Genomic DNA, 19225 nt, shown 5'->3' with positions numbered 1-19225 from the left:
TGTGGGTGTACAAAATATATACCCTTGATTATTTAAAACTCAAAGATCTTATCTTTGTTCTCGAGTAGGTAAGTCAAATGAAACTGTATGAACGACGGAAGTGGTTCCAAATTTGTCATAACATTCTTGCATAATTTGAATTGCCGATGTGGATAAATGTTTTTACATGAAATTATGAAAATAATTATCAAGCCTTCTGCGAGTGGATTGAATTTTGTAGGAAAGAGTATGGAAGCACCTATTGGTCTCAATGATTAGAGAATCTAGAATGATCGATAATTGCTAGATTAGCGAATAACGCTATATCATTTCTCTTTATCTCCCCTACCTAATATATTAACAACGTTGCACAAGGGACAACATTGGACGTAAGGAAGAAAATTGCCTCCACAACAATTTGGCTATTCTACAGCAACGTCACTTCATCTAGCTTAAATCATTTGCATGAAAATACTTCACCTTATTTAGGCTACAGCTCATCACTCAGGCAGACGGGTTTCTTTCGAGACATTAACTCATGAAAATATGCAAGCTGCTACGACAGGAAATAAGATCAAAATCAAGGAGTAAATGCACACTCTCTTGTTTATTAGGTCAGCATGACACAAAACTATGTTAATTGGATGAAAAGCGATAATCATCGTCTGGGCTATTTCGGCTAAAATAATCTGTTTATTCAGCACGTCCAATAAGTCATTATGGCTTTCTATATCCAACTGCATTATTACCCCGGTTAATGAAGAAGTGACAAGAGAGAGGCCACGAGTTGATGTTTATGCTGCGTAGGCAAGACCTAGAGTTTACTCACTGGTGAAACTGCAGCCATGACGTCCTCTTTTTCTGACTCTTGACGTAGCCGTTAATGTACATTTACAACCCCAGTTCCACCAGATACGTGCCATCTCCACATCCAGAAATGATAATGAAGGATATTATTTAGTACTGCATTCGTCTCTCTCACAGAAATTTGACGAATTGAGACTGTAGAAAAATGTTCATTGCATTCGAATACAAAACGCTAATATTACTCACAGCCCGAACTCATACTAACTGTAAAGCCTGATCTAAGCGTGACAAGATGGATCGGCTTAGACTGTTATTATCCCATTCGGGGAACTCGCTAAAACCTATTTTTGAAGGGCGGAAATTGTCCATTCCATAATGCTGCACTTGCTTGAAATTTCTAACTCCCACAATCTTCAAGGTACCCCGAAGTGAGATATATCCATAAAAATAGTCCAATTGCGTTGTTTTAATCCCCTTCAACAATAAAATCCTCCCTTTACTTACTATCACAATATTCCGCCTTAAATACACTAGTATTCGGTACCTACATTCATAAGTTTTTTTTCGTTTCCATGAAGGGAAAGCTGATTCAAAATACATAAAAGGAATTGAGGGACAAAACCAATTTCGGACTAGCAAAGATGCATTTTTTCCATAAAAAGTAACAGCAAGTGTACAATCAATACAACATTCAAGGTAGAACACAATCCTCTAACATATGCCTACGATAATAATTATATTATCCACACTAACTATACATAATGAAGCATAGATATCAATTCTACAAACACCACTGACTAACGATTACATTCTCCAAAAAAATCTAAATGATTCAAAATGCACAGAAAACCCGTGATATTTTAAGTATCAAGCAAAGATTTTATAAGATATCTCCTTAAGCCAATTAAAATTCGGACAAAAGTCTAATAAACGGGTTTTTCGGTTGGCTAGGCAATCATCATTGAAGAGGAGTCTGAATCTAAACCTGTACGAAGACGTGTTAAGAGTGAGGAGCAGTAAGGATCGCGTGATTTCACCACACGCTCCTCACCACTACTCACTCATAAAACGTCTTCGGACAGGTAGAGACACATACTCCTCCGGCTAATGTAACGGCTGGCTAGCTAGATATGCACCTTTATGTAGTTTCCCGCAAGTCTACACAAGGTGCTAAAATTCCGCAGGCAATATCAATTTCCTTCGCCAATATTCGAACCCGGATACCATGTATTTATTTATACCATGTGTTTATTTATTTATTTATTTATTTATGTATTCGCGCCGCGTGTCCGTAAAATTAAAAAAAAATGCTTTTGATCATTCCGTCCCCTCTGAAGTCAGTGTAAAATTTGAACTCTTTCCCAAATCACGAAGAGCTTCCATTCCAGAAGGCAAGACACCCCGCAGAGCGCCCGTCTGACCGGCTGAGGCCGAGGAGTGCCGCCGGGAGGAGCGGAGGCATGGCGGAAATGCAGGGCGAGGAGACGTCGGAGGAGACGGAGGCGGCCGAGTGGCCCTCAACCTCTTGCGGCGAGCGGACGTACTGCACCGAAGAGAATGCCGACGCCATTGGCAAAGGCAGTTCGGAGGAAAAGGTGCCAAAGACCCCGGAAAGGAAATGTTCTCGACCGCCCACAAGGGGCCCGTCTCCGCGAGGATCCTCACATCTTCACCAAGAGCAGGCCGACTTGGTCAACCCCACAAATAAGAACGTGGCAACAACCGAAAAAGCTGAAGACCCGGAGGTTCCTCCAATGCCGGGACAGGAAAAGTATGTATAGCCCTGGCAGATACGAGGGTCGTTGAATAAGGTTTTAGAAAAAGGTAGAAAAACAAAATGTTTTGGAACAGTTTGCTTTTATTTTTCAACATAGTCTCCAATCAGCGATATACTTTTTAAGGCATTTTTTCAAACACTAAGCCGTTCAAAATGTAGAATTTCGGAATCTCTTCAAATTAGGCATTTTTTGGGCGATGGCCTCATTAGACGTAGATCTTTGTCCGCCGAGCCATTTCTGCAGGTTGGGAAATATTAAAAAGTCACTGGGGGGCAAATAGGATGCAGTGAATTTTGTAATAGTTGGAACTAACATTCCATGATTTTGGCAGTGTCAGCTGCACAGATAAGCACCCGAATATGGTCTTGTTAAAATAGCTACTTTTTCTGTTCTATAGGATGACACTTTTCTGGATTTATTACGTCAACCGGTCCAATATCTTCCGTGAACTTCACTCAAATTAGATTCAATTTCTTTCGGTCTTAACCCTTTCAAAAATAAGTGTTTGATCACCGCACGAGACTCACTTATATCTATTTTTTAAACAAATGAAATAAATTACCTAAAATCCCTAATAAAAGTGGAACTATTGGATGGATACTACTGAAACTCTAAGAGCTGACTGGTCAAGAGTGCTATTTACTGGGAAAATTTAATTTTTTATACTAAGATCTCTCGGAAAGTCTAATTCTGGGCTTATTTAATGATTCTCGTAGTAATAGGGCGGAAGTGAAGGACTCACCATTTCACGTGGGGATCTGATAACATGTCTCGTAAGAAATTGTTTCAGGGTAAAGTGTTACTTGCATCGCTTGTAGACTTTTTCAGACTGAAACATCTTCTTCTTTCATTCATCTTCATTTCCTATACTAGCGCAAGGATTGCATTTACGCAAAGGTTATCAAATTTACAGCCTTTATTCTCGTAATACTTAGTGACTAGTGAATAAACACATTGGCGTACCCAGAGAGGGGCTGGAGTTGGCAGCTGCCCCCCCCCCCCCCCCCCCCAATGTCGAAAAAATCGCAAATGTCTTAAAGGAAGATAATACTTTTTCATGCAAATAATTTAAAAACTAATATAGAGCTGTTACAGCTTCCTTAAAATTTTAATTTCATTCACCTTTTCCATGCTTAAATCTTACCTACAACTTGGACAACCATGGCTTGCCCCCCCCCCCTCCCTAGTTTTAATTCTGGGTACGCCCTTGAATAAACATATATTTTTACGGAAAATTTTATTTTCAGCATGGAAAGTGAAAATTGTTGAACGCCATTATTGTGCGTGAAATAATACAGCATTTTTCCATTTCACCTATCCTGTTTTATATTTTCAGATAAAAATTACTAAAAATCATATTTCCGAACGTTCATTAATACAAATTAATCCCAAAACCTCCATTTCTTCTAGAATCATTTCAAACCCAGACGGCCAATTGCAAAGATAACGAATGAGTCGATAAATACAAAATGTGGGAAAATCGAACATGGGAAACAGGCAGGTATCATCACTGCAGCTTTCAACACTCATAAGCCATGCCACAATGAAGCCAAGTGTGCACACTAAAACTTAATTGCTAGCCAATAAAAGCCACAATATCTACCATTATTTGTTTGTATCCCTAAACGATCGGAACCACGAAACAGCCTACGTAACTTACTTGTTGATGCTTGCATACAATGTGTGGTGGCTCATAAGAGAAAAATTCACATACTCGCTGCTCAAAATCATTCATTGACAGTGGAAGTATCCATGTAATACAAGCACAATAAAATAGGGTTTGAATAATATACTAAAGCACTTGGTATTACTAAGGAAACTTGGTACTAAGGAAACATTGGTGGACCTGGTTTGCTCTCGGGCTATACGGACCATTTTACTCTGTATTTTTTTCCTACACCCTTGGTGTACCGTCTTCAAAGCATTAGCTGTTAAAATAAAATTCCAAAAAATACTGTCAGCACTGAGATTATTAATATAGTATTCAACTGATTAAGATAGGCTTGCACGGAGTATTTAAGTAGTATCCTCGCAGACTCCCCTCCCTTCATTGTCTTCCCCCATCAATTCATAATTAGGCCTACTCCTTTCATTCCATCTGAATATCCGATTCTCTTCCTTCCCCGCCCTGGTTTACCCAACATTCTACCTGCTAACTCTGTTTTCAGTATCTCCTCCCCGCTAAATTCTCGCTCCATCCATACTTTCTGTCTCCTCTGAATCTCATCCAGAAGCTGCCTCTCCTTACCCATCATGTCCTAAAATAACTTGAACCGCCATAACGTTGGTGGGTCGCGCCTCAATTCCTACCACCAGAATCCGGTTGCTTATCTGATCTATACCTACCACTTCTACCTACCTATATTACCGAGCTTCCTATTTAATACCAAAGCTACCCCTCGTTGACTTTCCTTCCCACCACTATAATATAACCCTGTACCCATCACTCCAGTAGTCGCCTCTATTCTTCCACTTCACTTCAAGTAGTCCCAAGATATCTATCCTCTCTTTCTGCATCTTTTTATATTTTCAATCTTACCAGTCCTCATCATTGTCATTCCCATTGATGCGTTCTTCTTCTCCATCTTCTTGGTCTTAATTTCTTATTTCTTAGTTGCTGCTGTTGATGATCAAATGTATTTGCAAGGATTTCGCATGATACGCCTCAAGGATATTGCCGACCTCGCAGCCACCTACGTCACCCGCCCTTAATACCAAGGTCCTTCGATTTCATCCGAGGCTCGTTTGGTCAAGCTCCATGTTTTCAGGGAAGAGATAGTTGGTAGGGTCTCCCACTTCTATTTCGATAGTGTTGTTTACGTAATACCATCACGTGGACTACCTGTCGCCTGGCCCCAACCCTTTGACCTATCTGACATGGGCGAAAAGTAAATGTAAAAGTACCAGGAGTAAATGAGAAACAAACCCGCCAGTGCAGCTCTAGGAGTCACGTGATAGCGAAAGACTTTCCTCTGCGCCAAAGTTGTAGCCCAAGGTAAAGGAGCACTGAGATCGTAGTCCATAATTACTAGTAATTGAATTTTCACCAGATTATTTCATACCATACAATATAGAAACAAGCTACAAAAACTCTTTATGTCAGCCAAGTTTGTTGAGGAGATTTTGCACCATAATATGTAATTTGGGTTGCTTACTCATAGGATAATTCTAACGTGTGACTCTGCTGGCAAACTCCATTATCTCCATTTCGCCAAACAATGTAACAGTGAAATATTGCTTTGTGAAAGCATGATAGATTCGTTGATTTTAAGTCATACAAATAGAAATAATCTCCTGTAGTTCATTAGGGATCCATTAATTATTTCTTTATTTTCAAACCGAGCGCCAGATTTGTGTTAGTTGAGTTGCGTAACTACTAGGATATGCGAAATCCATGGCGCTCTTCAACAACAATCCATGTCATACTGCGTTTTCCTGCACTGAAATCGAAAATTTTTGCGTTTAAAATTACTCGTAGAGACAAATTTGGGTTCATAGATTTATTAATACCAAATTCATCACAAAATGTATACACTCTTCTCGGGATACCGCGCGGGTAAGAATCTGTAAGAGCGCCGACGTTTCGGGTACCGACTCGTTACCCATTCTCACGGCTACCTAACGAAACCTAACTACTTACTTTTTATTTATTGACTTACCTATTTGGGTAACGAGTCGGTACTCGAAACGTCGGTGCTCTTACATAATCTTACCCGCGCGGTATCGCGAGAAGAGTTTATGCATGTTGTTCGCCGGGAAAGTGTCAAATCTTTCATCTCAAAATATCGACATGATCTACTTTTACCAAAAAAGGCAACGTGTCACGCCTATTGCACATGTATGAAACCGGCCTTTATGATGCCCTAAAAAATTAGAATTTTGGGTAGTGGATGTTAAATAGTAGAGCTGAAATGCCTACTGTCAGCATCGAAATGATGTGCCGCTGCAGTTCGAAAATTTATATCTGAGCTTCAGTGCATGCCATAATAATGAATTATACGTCATTTTAAAGGAAATTTTATCCTTAATTCCAATTTATTTTTTTCATGAAATTTTCAAAAATGTAAACACGCCAGTGCAATAAATGACAATATAGCAGATTGAAAGGCGTGGCAAGAACTGTTCTTTATATTTATGTCTAGCATGCAACGTTCGGGTTCCTAGTGTTTCCCGTTGCATACCTGTTAAATCAGTTTAATATATGTTGCGGAGAAATGGATGTGAGAAATCAAGTTGAGAAACGGTGTTCGTATTCGTCAAATCTTTCAAAAACGCAATGGGATAGGTATGGCAACCCAATGCGACATGGGTGAAATAAAATTTCAAATTACTCTCGGCGTCAAAATGATGTTCCGCTGTAATTTACAGATTTATATATGGACTACAGTCCATGCCATAATAATGAATAATACGTCATTTTAAATAAAATTTTATTCTCAATTCCAATTTATTTTTTGTTTTATGAAAATTTCAAAATTGTAGACATGCCAGAGCAACAAATTACAGCGCGAAACGTAAAATTAGCCGTTTCATCAACTTCATGAACTTTGTAACACAACCAAGGGAAAACTTACGTTTACAACATTCATCTTCCACAATAAGTTGCAAACATGAATTTAGATTGATATAATGGCTTTTGCGTATTTTATAACGCATATATTGTAGTAAAATAACGAAAATGTTTAAAGAGTATCACGCGCCGTCGAGCCAGTGCCGCTTATCGGGAAGCCAAGTTTCGCTCGTAAGACGTGGCAACGCAGCATTTGCTCGCTCCGCGGCATTTGTTTAACGCCCATATATAATCTATACTACCCATAAATCATGTATTTTCGTATCATAGAAAAATTGCAAATAAATTGAAAAGTGTTTCTCTCAATATTATATTTTCTTTCGGGGTAAACCATAGGACTAGATACGAAACGAAAGGCATTGATTGCGATTAGTTACCCACCATTAGTGTATTCATAATGTACAAATTATTTGGTTTTAGAAATCCCAGTTTAGACGAATGGCAATGGTCAATTTTAACCTCATTTGAAAAAGGCCAGGTTGGCGCCCATGCGATGCCACTCCACGTGACGTCACAGGGACCTAGATACTATACGAGTAGTCTGGATTTTTACATCGTCTGAGATTACCAACCCATGCATGAGGCACAGAGCTCAGGGAAACATCTCTTCATAATCACCTATTAAAATTGCCCAAGGTCGGAAAGTTTCCTTGATTTGATAGGGTATTAATAATCCTCATTTAAGCCAAGCGCTACCTGCTAGCAGCCTGCGTCGTAGCGGCACTCATAGCCTCGCACCAAGGTGGCCTCACACAGCGGCGGCCGCAACGAGAATGACGTCACGCGGGCTTTTCCCAGCATTCATACTCAGCCGTCGCGTTTTCGCGCGCTTGAAATTTTCACTTTGCATTTAATCGCGAAAAATAGATACCGTCATTTAAAAATCTAAAAGCGTGATATACTCTAGCGTACTCCAGGAGTAACAATCTTTCGATTTGGGCAATAAAAAAATAGGAAACCACCCTATTGTAAAAAAAAGTGTGATCATTGTAGTTCCTCTCGTTTTAGCAGTTAATTCCTCGACTGTTCCACTTATTATTAGTCTATAATCATTTCTCAGAGGTTAACGGCACCAATGTCGCATTCCGTAACGAAACCCAGAACATAATTTTTTTCTCCATTTTCCGCTACATAAAAATGTTATACAGTCATCTTTTTGTATAGTGCCTCATTCTTAGATATCACATCAAATAATTATTATCAGCAGTATCATGCAAGAACTGTTTCCTCACTTTCAACTCAGGGAACAGAAATACGACGATGCACTAGAGAAGGAAAAATTACTCCCTCGACCCACCATCCAAGACGGCAGCGACTCGAAGAGCGAGGAGAGTATCACGCCGTTCATCAGGCGGGCCATCTCCCAGTACACCGTCCAGCCCAAATTTCTCGGCCCCAACTTCAAGGATGAGAGCCGTGACGAAGCGCCTATCGGCACCGACGAAATCAAGACCGGGTCGGATGCAAGGGATCAGACAGAGGCTCAGCAGAACGCAGCCGTCACAACGACTCCAGAGGACGTGAATTCCACCGCAGAGAACGCGAAAGCAGCTCCCACTGAGGAAGCAGTCGTCAACTTAGATTTCCACAAGTGCGTTAAAGTGATCCTTGACTCGGAAACAGAACCAACCCGGCACAATACCACTCAGGAAAAACCCTACGGAGGGCATGGGCACGATGTAAGTCATCAAAAATTACCGCCGAAGTATAACTAAATCTAATAAAACACAGAACTTCTATTTCGCACACTATGATGAAATTCATACCGATGAACGGCCAATTGATTTGAAGCTAGAGGACACATAACCACACATAATCTCCATCGGTTGTACTGTCTTTTTTCCCAGCTCATAAAGAATTTACGTTACACTATCATCTTCGAATTTTCAGGATATAAATCGACAGCCACGGGGAAAGGCTTGATAAGTCATTGAAATTTTACAGGATAGCAATTTAAAACTTCAACGGCTTATCAAAAATCGTCTAACCTTTACCATAGAGTGAGTAAATATATACTTACTATATGTTGTATGTAAGGTTAGACGAGTTTTGATAAGTTGAAGTTTAAAATTGCTCCCCTGTAAAATTTGGTTTCAATAACTTACCAAGTGTTTCCCCGTGATCGTCGAAATAGATTAATGCATTTTCAAAATTTATCTCTACCTCAGGAGTAAAAATTTTACGTCATAGATGTAAAATAATGAGATGACATTTTTTTACGCACAGGAAATATTGACTGGCGTCGATCTTATATACCTACCCTGAATATTTCAAAACAACAGCCAAGTCTTCAAACAAGTAATACACTCAGAAAAAAAGACCAGTCGACCGGTAATGACTCCTGCTCATAACAAATTCGTTTCTATTGACCGTTTTTGACATCGCTCCAATTTCTTGAGTGATTCTTCGAGCGATTCAAAGGCAGTGGCGGATACATATGGGGGGCGCAGAGCCCTGGCATTGTCTTGTATTTTTACATAATCAATTTAATTAAAAACTTCTTCAACTTTGCTTTTGACTTGATTATATTTTTTTACGATAAAAGTAAAGGTAATTCAAGGTATCTTTGGCGTCCCCCCCTTGAGTTTTTTTCTATATCCGTTGTTTTTCTAAGGGTCTCAGGTTAGTGGGTGCAGCCTTGAGACCATCAACAAAATACCATCTAGGTTGGAAGACCAAAAGAAAGAAACTCGCCCTCCTACGTAGGATGAGAGAAACTGTCCCGTCAGGAGCTATTTCTGGGGTCGCGTCGGTTCTATCCTTCTCTTTCCAAACCCAGCACATTTGATGCAATGACAGTGGGTTTGCTCAAGAAGCTGTAGTTTTGGCGGGAAATTTAAATCAACCGATTCATTCGACAACACAACTGATGCTGAGTAATAATAAGAATACCAAGAAATTAGCTTCGTTTAACGCGGTAAATAGTAGGTAAATTCCAAATACGATGTCTCATTCTATGGAAGCATTGCTACAGATTTATATTACTTAATTTTCTGAACCTTTTTAAATATGCTTTTGCGGAATGCTATGGAATTAAAAGTCTATTTATAATGATACTAAGTATTACTCATATCACTAAACTATAACGGCACTTCGGGTTACAGGATTTTCAAGGAATCAACCAGCTAACCGCAGAGGTGACTGAGCAGTTACTGCGCGCACCCGACGCAAGGAGGCAGGCTAGCCATTCGGCCGAGACCACGCGCGATCTCACAGCGGCCGATTCATCGCTCTCCACAACGCTCTCCTGCGACGCGGCGGCGAGCGCAAGAAATAGCTCCTCCTCACGACACTCCAAGCGTTCAGCGCACAAGCGCAATCGCAGCATATCCAAAGGTACGGATTCTAAAGTAAATTGTCACCCCCTCGCCTACCCCACATCCTCGTTTAAGTGTATGATTCTTCTATCAATGAAAAGAGAAGCTATCAGAAAAATTTCTCTGACAAAGATCACCTTTTTTTGTATCTACTGTTTCATTTGGTTTAGTTGTTCAAAATTGATGCCTTTCATTGATGAACAATATTTTTTATGAATTCGATTGAATTATTACACTAAGCTCGCAACAGAGGTGGATCCTGAAATAAGTTAATATATTTCTCAAATCCTCAACGGCAGTGAATCACAACATAAAGCCCTAACATTCAATTTCATAGATGAAATCAAAAAAGGACCTCTAAGGTAGTGAAGATACACTCCCAGGCACCCAGAGAATACCACACAACTGAGATGAGTGCATTGACCAGGCTAAAACTGCATACCTTGCAGGAACATCAGATGGAATAGCCAGATTCTTGAAAAAACATGACATGGTCACAAGATTTTACAGCGTGACAAGGATCAACAATGCAGTGTCTGCACTAATATACTGCAGTCCACAGGAGTTATGCAAAGACACTCATCACGTGCCATGATTCTGAGAGAAGTCATACGAGGATGAACATGTCGAGGAATGGCTACGAGAATAAAGCACAAAAGGGCCACCAAATAGAAGCAGTAAATGATGTCTCCATGTTCCTGGGTTTCACCGCATGGATTTTCTTTGTGACGACAGTTTCGCCAGTAATCCAACTGGTCGAAACAGTCGTCACAAAGAAAATCCACGCGGTGAAACCCAGGAACATGGAGACATCATCTAGACAACGCCGCGGAAAACTACACATCAACAGAAGCAGTAAAGTTTTCCACTGCTGCCAAGCATGCATGAAATGAACCAGGCCAGAGAATGGAGAATAACGAACCAACATTCATAGAATTTGTCGACATGGAAGAATAGAATTCAATGCTGAAGGCTCTGAGAGAAATACAAGTACTCTACAATAATCAAAGAATTGTGCACAGAGGTGGAGCCAGTCCGGGGGTCATGACCCCTCCCCATGTTTTACCAAAATTTTATAAGTTTTATTAGATTAATTGTGTTTGCAACCTTGTGAAGGAAAACAGGGAGTGTACATGCAAATCCATGGTTACAAGTCCCAAACGTGAGAGAATTTTGCATTGTATTTATGGTACAGCGTATACCCTGCAAAATAGTTTACACAGGGGATAGTTCCTCCCATTATTATGGGGGTATTCCATCTTCCCCAGACCCAGGTCATGACCTCCCCCAAATTTGATGCTGAATCCACCCCTGATTGTAAACAGTTTATAGAAAATCCAAGGAGCTGTGATAAAATCTTAACCCAATTGCAAAGAGGAATGGTAAGAATCAGGAAAGAAGGGAGACAAGGGTGTGGACTGTCCATGGGCATTTTTAATGTTTATATGTATCAAGAAAGATGTTGATGAAATCAAAGAGAAAGCATTAAGTGTCAATATCCAAGGAAAAAGAATTGGTATGCTGCAAACACTTGATGACACAGCAGTTATAAGAGAATGAGAATGATTTGAAGAAGACTGATAAGCATGGAAAAGATATGGGCAAGTGCCGAAGCCAGGAATTTCTTTTAGGGGGGGTCCAAAACCAGAGAGGAAAATTTTGGAATAACAGAGTGCTAAGTAGAGGGTTTTAAACTAACTTTAACAGAGTGTACTACTATTCGATAAAACTTCATTTGTCAAAGAAATCTCTTGTAATTTCATTATTTTTAAATATTTGTTTTCTTTTATGAAGCAAAGCAACTGTGTCTTTATATTTTGGTGGTGGGTTTGGATCCCCTGGAACCCTCCCCCCCTCGCTACGCCAATGACATGGGCCAGATATCAGCTGAAAATCAACAAAAAAACTATGATATTAGTATGCAAAATAAAAAGGGAGATTGGGGCTAACATTTAAGCAGGATAACAAAAGCTTGAAGAGGTGAAAGAGTATTGTTATTTAGGAAGCATATTAACTGGCAAAGGACGAAAAAAGAAAGAAATTGTAAGAAGAATTGCTCAGATAATGAGCGCATTCTAAAAAAGGAAGATCTACTTACAGCTGAGAACACAAGCATAGAAGGAAAAATTTCATTCAATGCTAAATAAGGAGCAAGCTCTTCTATAGGCACAAGGCTTGGACGTTGATATCAGCATAAAGATCAAAAGGGAAAGAATTCAATATGTGGTGCTACCAAAGAATAATGACAATAAAAGGGATCAATGGAGTTAGAAATGAGGAAGTGCTGCAAAAAGTGGGAGGAGTGAGAAAACAAAAAACCAAAACAACTGAGCCACATAATGAGGTATGATGGCCTGATGAAAACAATCGTTAAACGACAGATGGACAGGAAGAAGGGCAAGGGACATTCCCAAATGAGTGACATAGTAGAGATTATTAAGGATGTAAAAGAGAAAAATACATCACTATGAAAATGCTAGCAGATAAGAGAGTGGAATGAAGAGCTTCGTCAAACTATTCTCCTAATTGCTGACTTTTGATGCTGATGATGTGGCCTACTGCCATCAGTCTTGTTCTCTTCCTCCCTCTTCCCCACCAACCATACTTCACTCCACCATTGACTTCACTTCTGCTTCACCTCAGAAAGCACTCTCAATATTCTAGATATCTCTTCTAGTGGTTCTCTCTCCTTCCCTAAATTTACTTTTTCCATTCATTTACTATCCATCCAGTACACTTTTCTTTATTCTCCTCAACATCCACATTTCCGCCACCCAGTGGCACAGCGAGGGGGGGGGGGGGTTTGAGGGATAAACCCTCTCCCCCCCCATAGCTCAGAAATTATTTTTAGTTTAATCCATTTTACCAAATTGAATTAAATTCTTATAGAATAGAGTAAGTATTCATAAAATAACCCTAATAAAGCCGTAGAACTCACCATTTTCAACCATTTACTTTAAAAATTTTCTGGGGGAGGATCCCCGCACCTACCCCCTAGACTCCACTGTATTAGTTGCGTCTAAAACCCCCAAGCCTTAATTCCTAGATGTGCCCCTGCCGCCACCTACATATGTATGTACATATATATGTATATATATAAAATCTTGATGAAAGCGCACTAAGCGATAATATAAGTATATGGCCGATCGAGGCGAACGAACAAAAATTGTACTAATGAAAACATATATAGACACACGTAAAAAAGGGGACACTCACAAAAAAACGTTCAGACGTTTCAGCGGATTGATCCGCTATCCTCAGTGCTGAAGGTGAACTGGTGCAGGCAGGGTAAGTTCCTCCAGTCGCCCTCCTTGGTGAGGTAGTGGGGGTGGAAGAAGGAGAAGGGGAGAGGGGGGGAAAGGGAGGGTAGGGTTTGTTTTTGCTTTTAATGGGCGATGTTTAGCCCGGGCGTTTCAAATGCCCTTTCAACCCAGATGTGGGCCATCTCCCTAGTCCTCACCTCGATGATAGTTGCCCTCTCTGGCAAAACTTCAATGAAGGTTAGGGAAAAACATTGGTCGAAGGTACTGTTGTGTGAGGAAGTGTGAATGGGGATGGGTTCATGAAAGGGGGGAGTTTTGCAGGAGTGCCTGTGGTTATTCATTCGGATGGATATGGGTGTGGTACATTCTCCTATGTAGTACGAGGGGCAAAAATTACAAAATAGCCTGTATACATTGTCCTCGTCCTTTTTCTGTTCCATGTTCCTATCCCTTTCTTTCCTTACCACTGAATTTATATATATATATATATATATATATATATATATATATATATATATATATATATATATATATATAACCTCTCCCAACCGGCCACCCAATTGAAATTTTTATAGATCTGCTGCTTTCAAAAGTCTGCAACCATTCTTTCCTAAAATCTCTTCAGCCCAAACCCAACCTTTCTCAATCGGAGAACATTGCCCTCCGAAAACTCATCCACAATCCTGATATAGTCATAACCTCAGCTGACAAAGGATCCACAGTAGTTCTCCTGAACACCTCTGATTACATTAAGGAAGCTGAAAGACAACTGACTGATACCTCCTCATACACACTCATGCCTCATGACCCTAACCCCACCTTCCAGGAAAATATCAAGTCTTTTCTCAAGGAACATGCCCCACCGGAAGGCCTCTCTTCGTCTGACATCTCCATCCTTTCCCCCCCAAACCCACATACTCCACATTTTTACATTTTGCCAAAAATACATAAACCCAACCACCCTGGCCGTCCTATTGTCTCATCTTGCAACTCACCCACGGAAAGAATATCCGCTTTCATTGACTATTACCTCCAGCCACTAGTCTTGTCTCTACCATCCCATATCAAAGACACATATAACTTCCTAGACCGTCTCCAATCCACCCAAATTCCTCCTGACACCCAAATTACCATGGCCACCATAGATGTCACTTCTCTCTACACATCAATTCCTCATTCTGAAGGTCTTTCCTCCCTCCGCCACTTCCTTTCCCAACGCCCAACTCCTCATACCCCTAGCACCGACTTCCTCTTAGACCTAACTAATATCGTCCTAACGCACAATTCGTTCTCATTTAATAACAAACATTATTTACAGATCAAAGGTTGCTCAATGGGTAGTAGATTCAGTCCCTCCTACGCAAACCTCTACCTAGGCCACTTTGAACAAATTTTCCTTTCCCAATATCCATTGAAACCCCTCCTTTGGCTCAGATTTATTGATGACATATTCCTCCTATGGCCACATGGTAATGATTCCCTCGAAAATTTTATTGCTACTCTCAATTCCTCATCCTCTCTTTCTTTCACCTCAACCATTTCTAATTCCCAGATTACCTTCCTTGATGTCAATATCTCTCTTGTCAACAACAAATTTCTCACCTCTGTCCATGTAAAACCCACGAATAAGCAGCAGTACCTTCATTTCAGCAGTTGTCATCCTTCCCATACTAAACGCTCCCTTCCCTATTCCCTTTCCATTCGAGGCCACCGTATCTGTAATAATCCTGATGCCTTAAATAATTTTCTGCACAACCTTCACCGTTCCCTCCTCCAGAGAGGCTACCCAGAGTCCCTCCTACGTAAAAAAATTCTCAAACACAAATGCCCCCCAGAACCGTGCAATAGTAACAAACCACGAGACCTTTCCCTCTGCACCACTTACTTTCCTGGAATACAATCCCTGCAATCTATTCTTAAAGACCTCTTCCCTATTCTTAAAAACAATAAGTCGACGGCCAATCTTTTCGCCAAACCCCCTACTGTCACATTCAGACGACCTGCAAACCTTTTAAATTTATTCCGTTCTACTAACCCCTTACAGAAGTCACCCAATACTCCCATTAGCACACCTTCGCCCTGCGGTCGTCCTAGATGTAAGACCTGCCCTATTTTTACCCCTCCTTCTATCCCCAGTCATCTCGTCTCCTACCTACCACCACCTCCTGCGGCCTCCTGTACCTCAAAAAATGTAGTTTACCTTATTCAATGCAAGCACTGTCCCTCCTTTTATATAGGCAAATCCTCAACTCCCCTTAATCTTAGAATTAATAACCACAGAGCATCATGCTCTTCCTCTGACTTTGCATCCTTCCCAGTGGCGAAACATGCGGCCACTCATCAGCGTCAATTCAATGATTGCTACAATGTTTCAGTTTTAGCCTCCCTTCCCCCCACTGACCACCCACTCAAACTTAATTCTATTGAATTAAGCTACATTTGGCTATTCAAAGCATTTCTTCCTCCCGGCTTAAACATCCACCGCTAATCCCTTAATTGCCTCAACCCACTTCTTTTCCCCCCCTCTTTGGACCCTACCTCCCCTCTATTTCCCCTTCCCTCAGCTATCCTTTACCCTCTACCTACAGTCTTTAACCTAACTCCGAGGAAGGTGGTAATGCCACCGAAAATTTAGTTATTTAGTGAGTGTTAGTTTCTATTCTTTATTGTGTGTTCTGATACTGCCCACCCTAGGGTTTTTTATGATATATATATATATATGTATTTGCATGTGTCATTCTTCACAATGAAGCAACACATCAGTTTCATCAAGAGCCTTTTCTTTACACTTTTACCAATTAAAAACAATGTTTTTCATACTGTTCCTTGCCTTTTCTCATAAACAAAATGCTGTTATTTTTCAGGTAGACATAGAAGCACATCTTCAATTCATTCCCAACATGAAATTGCAAGTGTTGTAAATGAACAATTGAAGCAAATCCGAATCGGTGTAGGCCAATTAGAAAAACTTATAAAATTTCAGAGGTAAGGAGGAATAATACCACAAAACAATTACAAGAAGTGTTCCAAAAGTAATAATAACAAGGTATTTAGAATTCACTGCACTCAAAGAAAAGTTGTTCACTTTCACCACGTACTCAACTGTGTTAGTGAAATAATTGATGTTCCAACTTATGAACAAGTCAAGGTAGGATCCTTTGAAAATTTTACTCCTTAATTCTATAAGTAAGTTTTATTCATAGGTGTGAACAACTACCCTTCCCCCACTCAGTGACTCAACCCAAAGGTTTGGTTTTAGATCAGTCAAGGTCAAGTACCTCTACTTAAAAAAAATCAAAAAAACTAACGACAATATTGGGTAGCTCATCTCTATCATAACCCATAATTCCATGTGAGCCCGAGGTGTTTTAACAGGATGGAGAATTCACAAAAGATGAGCTAATAAATATAATATCATCAATAAATTCAAAGAGTCTAGTAAGAAACTATAAAAAATATAAAACCAGCAAGCAGGCAATTTGACGTCTGGAGGTTAAAGTTGGCATGTTGCTTTCTCTGGTCTTCCTGTATACATGTAGCATGGTATTTAGTAAGAAAATCTGAATTTCTAAATTCCCTGAATTTAGCAGGTTTTCCAGATGTTTGGCAACTTTTTTTCTGACCTTTGAAAAAAACAATATTAATTTTTATCCTTTATTAAAGGATGTAAAAGAGAAGAAATACGTCACTATGAAAAGGCATATGGAGTGGAGAGCTGCATCAAACCAATCTTAGGATTATTAAATTATGATGATGATATTTATAAGGCCCAATGGGAAGAAGGGTTAGGCTCCTTTTCAGGGAATATATGAGTAAGCAGCGCTTCTTGACAAAAATGTGGTTCAGAAGACCTCCATAAAAATAAATAACATGTATTAAATATACTGAGCATATTGGTATTGAACATAATCATTTTAAATTAAACCGATTGAATTATATTAGATCAAGTATTTATCTTGAGGAACTGCTTGAGGAAGGCTTAGCTGTTCACAGTTCCAAGTTTAATTCACTTAGAACTTTCTCACTTTCTAATCTTCCATGGTGGTATGCATTCGTGCCTTGGATTGTCATGACCCCAACCCCACACCCCTTCCAAGACCCTCTCATTGTATCAATACATCCCTACTTACAAGACAGATCATGGCTAAAATAAAATTGTAATAATGTCTTCTCCAAAAAATATCTAGGCACTGGAATACAAAAAATTATGAACCTTTAGATTATTATACACATAAGCTTCAAAAGGCACAGCTAAGAATTATAAATGAATGGCAGCGAGGACAGAGTGGATAGATCATACAATGTCCTAAACATTAATTAAAATAAAATATAAATGCAGAAAGATGTATAGTGGATTGCAAATGATGACCTGGGCAGGTGCTTTTAAAGGTTAGGAAGGACAACCCATTAAGCTGACTTACCCCAAGCAGACCAGAAATGGGAAGCAAAAATATTTCCACATTCCCAATTCAAGTCAAAATCTTCTATAAATATTATACTTTATCATAGCACAAAGTATATGTATTGGTAAAAGCATTACACTTTTTTAAAGTTAATATTGCTGGGTCTTTTCAGGGATTTTTTTTATAAAGATGAATAGAGAGATAGAAAAATTTTGGCAGCAAAATGATTTGGGAGGATGAAGGTTTAATTGAGGCTGAAAGGGGACATGCAGATTTCTCAGCCTACAATTCGGGAATCATGGACACTGCAATAGTGGAACTCAACCGGTACAGATATTTGTGAGTCAGCTGACATCAAATGGGATAAGTTTGTCATTGCAGAAAAAGTCAAATAGTATCAGTTACAGTAAGCCAAAGTCAACCTGAAGCCCACACATCAATTAAAGACAAATAAATGAGGCTGATGACAATAGGGTAGTTTCCTACATCAAAGAAAACGAAAGGGATAGATTGTGATTCGTTACCCACCATTAGTGTATTCATAAAATACAAATTATTTGGTTTTAGAAATCCCAGTTTAGATGAATGTTGATGGTCAATTTTAACCTCATTTGATAAAGGCCAGATTGGCACCCATGCGATGCCACTCCACGTGACGTCACAGGGACCTAGTTTCTATGCGAGTAAATAGGAGTTTTATATCATCTGAGATTACCAATGCATGCACGAGGCACAGAGCTCAGGGAAACATGTCTTCATAATCACCTATTAAAACTGCCTATTGTCGGAAAGTTTCCTTCGTTTGATAAGGTATTAATAATCCTTATTTAACCCAAGCACTACCAGCTAGCAGGGTACTCTGCTATCAGCTAGCATCCCGCGTCGTATGAGCGCTCAAAGCCTCGCCCCAAGGTCACCTCACTTGTGGCATCAGGAACCAGGACGACATCACACAGGGTTTTCCCAGCATTCATACTTAGCCATCACATTTTCGCCCTTGAAAATTTTCACTTTTCATTTAATCGCGAAAAATAGATATCGTATTTTAAAAATCTAAAAGCGTGAAATACATACTCCAGGAATAATAATCTTTCAATTTAGGCAATAA

At 39.7% G+C, this 19225-nt stretch overlaps 1 protein-coding gene across 3 annotated transcripts in view; it reads left to right on the top strand.

The window, feature by feature from the left end:
- The window catches only part of LOC124153447, a 76813-nt gene that overhangs the window by 57079 nt on the left and 509 nt on the right, over window positions 1-19225 (top strand). For 2 of the 3 annotated variants that reach the window (XM_046526603.1, XM_046526601.1), the window contains 4 exons: window positions 2175-2557; window positions 8378-8813; window positions 10239-10470; window positions 16579-16699. In XM_046526603.1, coding sequence (XP_046382559.1) covers window positions 2175-2557; window positions 8378-8813; window positions 10239-10470; window positions 16579-16699 — 1172 coding nt within the window. The remainder of the gene's footprint in view (window positions 1-2174; window positions 2558-8377; window positions 8814-10238; window positions 10471-16578; window positions 16700-19225) is intronic. The other variant, XM_046526602.1, reaches the window with a different exon arrangement.

This window comes from Ischnura elegans, chromosome 2, assembly GCF_921293095.1.
Source record: "Ischnura elegans chromosome 2, ioIscEleg1.1, whole genome shotgun sequence".
Classification (NCBI taxonomy): Eukaryota; Metazoa; Arthropoda; class Insecta; order Odonata; family Coenagrionidae; genus Ischnura; species Ischnura elegans.
The sequence above is the reverse complement of the archived record's forward strand: the minus strand, read 5'-3'. Positions and strand labels throughout refer to the sequence as shown.